The sequence below is a fragment of the Gymnoscopelus braueri genome (genome assembly GCF_963280865.1).
Source record: "Gymnoscopelus braueri genome assembly, chromosome: 14".
Classification (NCBI taxonomy): Eukaryota; Metazoa; Chordata; class Actinopteri; order Myctophiformes; family Myctophidae; genus Gymnoscopelus; species Gymnoscopelus braueri.
In genome coordinates, this window is record NC_137619.1 from 21,267,129 (window position 1) to 21,273,128 (window position 6,000).

The 6,000-nt window shown below is 40.1% G+C and overlaps 1 protein-coding gene across 1 annotated transcript; it reads right to left on the minus strand.

The window, feature by feature from the left end:
• Positions 1-1,508: 1,508 nt before the first annotated feature.
• On the minus strand, positions 1,509-5,129 carry cgasa (cyclic GMP-AMP synthase a). The gene is made up of 5 exons (XM_080448778.1): positions 4,589-5,129; positions 4,047-4,263; positions 3,278-3,538; positions 2,359-2,458; positions 1,509-2,050 (listed from the first exon to the last, which is right to left on the minus strand). Exons 1-5 carry the CDS (start codon positions 5,072-5,074, stop codon positions 1,717-1,719), a joined length of 1,398 nt encoding a protein of 465 aa, XP_080304904.1. The 5' UTR covers positions 5,075-5,129; the 3' UTR covers positions 1,509-1,716.
• Between the last annotated feature and the right edge of the window lie 871 nt (positions 5,130-6,000).

Sequence of the window (6,000 nt, forward strand, 5' to 3'; positions counted from 1 at the left end):
TCGTCATTTTAACCATAATTGTACAGTCCTGGTATGATCTCCGAATAATATATTGTCAGTTAACCTGGTAAAGCAGACAAGCCTACAGTAACCGCTACAACAAAGCTTTTCTGCGGGATGGAAGCTATTTAAGGAAGCTGACTGATTTTCAAAAGGAAAGGTCATACACCAATCACCTTTTTATATAGTCCTTTCCTTTATAAATAGCTGGCTTATGTTGTGACCGAAACCACTTTACATCAGTTCTGTGTCTTGGCCTCTCAGTGAATTTTATTTCACTCATATCCTTGTAGGAATGCGATTTTTCATTTAAAATGATGGTGTTTACCTAGACAGAAACGAAATGAATTTATAGAACTATTATGAAGATGAAATGGTAAATATAGTTTTTCACTGCTGTCCTGTTTTTGTTTATTTGTTACATTAATGGTTTTCAAGTTTAAATTAATTACGTGCGGTGCAAGTTAATGCCATATACTGCACCACTGTCAAGATGACTTCAAGCCTATTAATTACGTTAGGTTTATAGAGTACTAGATTTTGTCATTGTGTTCTCAGGATATATGTATGGTTTGGTGCCTTTGGATAAGGTCATAGTGGCTTATCTTTATGGAACAAATGTATTTTTTCTCTCGCTCTCCCTCTCTGCTATATTATCACAAGTCCTGGAAGCAGGATAGGGGTAGCCTGGCATTGGCCAGACTGATAACGTGGATTCACTCTCGTTCCTCCCCGGTATCAGTCTGGACTTTGGTCCATAGGGAGTGAGTATGAGAAATCAGAAAATGATCGGGCCATCAGTGACTGCGTGTCAGCTGCTGTCCGTACAACAGTGAAAAGCATCAAAATCATTATCTGATTTCTCATACTCGCTCCCTATGGGCCGAAGTCCGGACTGATACTGGGGAGGAACGTGAGCGTGAATCCACGTTATCAGTCTAGCCAATGCCAGGCTAGAATATGGGTACCAGCCACCACCACAAGGGTTTTTTATTTGTATTTGATTAATTCAATCAAATCAAATCACTAATTTAAAAATACAGCTCAACTGGTATCGTCACTACCATGCCCATTACAGTACTAATCACCCACATAACATTTGTATAAAGTGTCATGGCGGTGATTATGCCCAATCCTCCAGAGTACGTGGGCTGAGTTGGCATGGATTTTTGCTGAGGCATGCTTTGCAGATGGATTTCAAGGAAAATGAAACTTAACATGATCTACCCACATTCCTTGCTAGTTTCGTTTCTTAAGTGAAAGTTAGAAGTGACATGTATAGGCCTAACCTGGAATCCAGACTGATTCGCTCCCTTCAACTGACACTTTTTTTGTTTGATTAAAAAAACAGGCCTAGCAATTTGATCAACTAATCAGAATTTAGTGGTCAGAGGTCAAGGTCACCGTGACCTCACAAAACTTTTTGGCCTTAACTGAAGAATTGTAGAAAATAATTTCACCCACTCTTTTTCCACCTGTGAACTTGTTATGAGACAATAATCTAGAAGTTGAATAAAACACAAACTTTAATTCTTCTATCACATACAACACCCAGATGATGGCAGTGCCATGAGTACACATTTTCAGCATTGTGGTCCCAGTTGGAATTACATCCCCAATCATGATCGTGTGACTGCTGACACATTGACCTTCACATTCTATGGAAAACTGCTAACCCTGACAACCCCAGGACAGCCCTTGGCTGGCCACAAATCATCATTTTAGGAAAATGGGAAAGCCACTCTCCCGTTCCTCTTTGATGCGCCGGGCAAGGGTGGTGCAGCTTCTAATACTGGGGCCTGAAAACAGGTTCTGAGGGGGGATGAAAAAGTTAGGGAGTTTCCTGTCTCGCAGATGGCCTTCAAAATCTTCCAGCAGCATTAGGAAGCAGTGGCTCAGACGAGAGGCTTCCCAGTCGCTGTCCTTACTTCTTGAGCAGCAGGCATGGAAGAAGGTGGTCTTAGCGTGGTAGGAGCAAAACTTGCCAAAGGAGGAATCCTCCTCCTTCAGGAGTCCCAGCAGGTGTTTCAGAAGCTTCAAACACCCCTTCCTGAAACAGAGGAAAGTAAGTAATTTGACTGTTCCATTTAAACACTCTTTACAACTTCTAGCATTCTTTGTGTTTTATTTTTCAAGTACTTAATACAAATGAAGGGATAACTCCATCCCTTTAACTATATTCCACAGTGTCCTGTTAACCTGAAGGTCAAGGGTTTAATTTCTGACCATCCTTGTCAAAGTATCCACGTACCGTAGCGCTTGTGGCTGTCTATACACTCTGACACTCAACTGACGAAATGGTGACTTGAAATAACGTGTTTATTTAATTCTGAGAGTTCCTAAACAAAATCTTAGTACCTGCAGCAACGTGTTTCGCCAGCCTCACAACATGTCTTCAAAGACCCATGATTATTCACAATTTCCTTTTCCACATGCGAAAAGGAGATCCGCCAAATATCTGTCATTAATGGAAAAAGAAGAGTATTTTATGTCAGACATATACATTATATTCATACAGGTATAAACATTACGGTAGGGTTTACCTTACACCCTTTACACAGTAACTGTGATTCTGTGTGCAGATGCAGACTTCTAAAAAACTGCATTCTTAACTGATTTATTAGGCCTAATGATACACGTATTAGTTGTAAACTGTGATAATTTAGTTAAGAATTTGTTCACCCTTTTGAAAGCCTCCCCAGCAAACAGGATTTTTTTTCAGCTCCACATTCAAACATAAATATTATAGAATAATCTATGGGCTAAAATGGACATACTGATTTAATTTTGATATCAGCTAAATACGATATAGCATTTTTAAAGCCGATATTACCGATAATTATATATATATATATATATATATATATATATATATATATATATATATATATATATGCAAATGCACATGCACATGACAATAAAACAAATAACTTGAACCTTGCACCACACATTAGTCTTTATGAGATCATTACCTATTACCTGTTTTATAGCTGAATCATATTTTATATGAGGAAGGAAGATAAGATATGATCCATAAAATCATAAAGAATATTGGTTTCACAAAAGCTATCAATTAACTGATATTGGCCACTAAAGCTTCCCCTTTTTCTGTCCTTCAATGATGAAAAGCTCTGAGGAACCAGAACCATTTTACTTTTTGTTTCATTTAGGCTTAAGTGAAACTTAACACTTTCCTGTGGTGAAATGGAAGTAACTTAGGCAGAAATTACTTATATTCATTGGAATGCCTTCTGAGGGAGTAGCTTTGGTGGCGTACCTTTAGCAAGTACCCCGTCACGTTCAGCCATACCCCTGCCTTCATGCTTTGGGACGAGGTAGTACGGCCTTTGCTTGTGTTGTCGCTTCACTTTTTTCCCGAGCCAGCCGTCTACCTGAAACCCTCCCTTGGTGAATGCTGGCCAGCTTGTCCGCACTTCAATCCCAAGGACAACATCTAAGGAAATGGGGACCGGTCCGACTCCTGTTATCGCTAAAGTTACTGCTGGGCATCCTATCTTTTTATTTTCAATCTCCACATCTGCAAAAATAAAGAAGTGACGAGAAGTAATTGGAGCATTCTGTTGACAATGGTTAAGATGCCTGCCTCTGGAACTACAATGTAAGCTGCTGGTTTAGGATGGAGCATCATCTACAGTACTTTACTACATTACATTACTCTCCTGTTGTTCAGTGGACTGAACAAACACTGACCTCTTTGACAACTGTTTGTCATGCTTTTCAATGATTGGATTATGTTAAAGCACTGATAGGAACATTGCCATATAGGGTTCCAGTGCCTGCAGGATGAATGTACACATTTGTCACATTTATCTAAGATGTGTCAGTATTCCGCTGTGTTACATTCTCCCCTGTTCAAAAATGTCCATCAACCTGCCATTGAGCAAGGCAGTTAAGACTCAACCACTATAGTGCAGTTTCTGAGTGGGAAACAGAACACTGCCTTTACTTTAATGTTTTAAGGTGTGTGAATATTTGTAAATGTACGAATACAAAAGTGGTCCTTTGACGGTTTGATAGTTACTCACCTTTCATCATCTTCACACATTTCTTCACTTCTTTCCTGAAGTCATTGAGCATTTCATAGGCAGATAAAGTGTTGTCTTCTAGCACGAAGCCTTCCAGGGAGCTCTCTCCACGTTTTAATGCCACCCTATAAAACGCCCCATCATCTCCAAATGGTTGGATGTCCACTCGGTCAAGGGGAACGGTCATCATCACATCAAACTCATCCGGATTGGATATCTAGACACACATTAAAAACACTAAATTCAGCAATGTGGAATCCAAAGTCCTTAACTATATCCTACCATAAGTGCCTATATTTCTAACACGGGTGGCCCCAGAGGGAACTGAACCCCTAGTCATTGGAGTGCTGGTGTCTCGCACAAGCCATTGAGCAATACAGAGAATGGAACCTCAAACTCTGGTGTTGTACATGCCACATCATGCAGTGACTTACACAGTTATAGCAGCAATTAAGCATACAATAAATGCCATGTAGAGTACAGTAAATGACAGAAGATGACACGTCTGTGGAAGGGAAAGAATTCCGGTTCGGGTGACTCACCTTCAAGTTCTCATAGTAGCTTCCTGTGCGCAGGTCACTTATGTCTTTGAAAGCCTCTGTGTTCTTTTTCAAATGATCCATTATGTTCTTTATGATGTCATTGATGATGCTTGCTGCCTCTGACCTCTCCACCTTTTTGATCTTCAGATTGTTCAGGGTTCGTTTAAGGACTACTTCAACGGATGGCATAGAATCCTGTCTGATGGTCCTGGGTGTCTTTTGCTCCTTGCAATTGGGTGTCTCCTTTGGTGATTTTTTGCTCTTGGCAGCACATGTTGCTGTCTTTAGTGTAGCCTCTACTTTGGCACTCCCTGCTGGCTTCTCCTTATCAATGTGTTTTGCGGGTTTCTGCTCCCTCTGTTTTGGTTTCTTATCCTCCTCCAGGACTTGACTCTTCTTTTCCCTCATGTCGCCTTTCCCTGAACGCCTGGATGCTCGTTTAGTCTCCACAGGCTTACATGCCTCAGGAATCCCTCTGCCAGTCATGATTTCGCAAAGAGAGAAATGAAAGACCTGTCAGCTTTCGCGCCAGACAGTTAAGCAAGTCATTTCCTTGTTCAGCGCTGGAGTGTACGCCCCCCCCCCTTCTCCTCCCTTTTATAGCTGACAACACAATTTGAGGAATGTTACACAATGGATTAATAGATTCAAGAGTTGCCCTTCTGATGTATATCATAGACATTAATATATTTAAGATCTTACAGGAATTTGAATGAAAGGATTTATTTGACAGTCTGACACAAAATTAGGCAAGACTTTACTTAAAGGTCGGGTCTGTAATGCATCATAATCGCATTTTATAATTATAATGCGCTTATAAGGCATGTAACATATACAATATACAATACATATACAACTTATAACAACGTTCTTCTTCTTTATGGTAAGACTCTAAAGTCTTAACATAAAGTCCTCGGGAAGTTCATGGATGATAAGCAATGTCAACAGCCCAATTCCCCAATGAACAGCTACACCTTGTGGATACAGCAGTATACTGTATGTAAAGATAAACTTGCACATAATTCACCAATTCACTCTACTAACACTAACTGAGACAGCTTTGGTACTACTATACTAATCAACCTCTGAGACATCTTGTATTGTATTGTCATGTAACATGGTACGGGTCCACCAAACATTGCCAAAGTAGGGGGAGACCGGGGTCAAAAGTAACAGGGGGAAAATTTAACACACTCAATAATTCTAATCAGAAACAAGCTAGAGCAGTGGTTCTCAAACGTTTTCATGCCAAGGACCCCCCAATTGATATGTATTTGGCCACGGACGCCCCCATCTGAAATAGTTTTGTGCCAGGGACCCCCAGAAGTAAAGATTTGAGTAGAAAAAAATCTTTAAAAATATATATATTCAAAGATATGCACACATTTTCAAGATTTAAAAAGAATAGCAGA

Bases quoted from the DNA above. Each gene is read 5' to 3' on its own strand.
- cgasa (XM_080448778.1), bottom strand. From the start codon at position 5,074: ATGACTGGCAGAGGGATTCCTGAGGCATGTAAGCCTGTGGAGACTAAA. The intron at 4,264-4,588 runs GTGAGTCACCCG...ATGTGTGTCTAG, and splicing joins GCTACTATGAGAACTTGAAG to ATATCCAATCCGGATGAGTT. The intron at 2,051-2,358 runs GTACTAAGATTT...CCTCTGTTTCAG, and splicing joins GGCGAAACACGTTGCTGCAG to GAAGGGGTGTTTGAAGCTTC.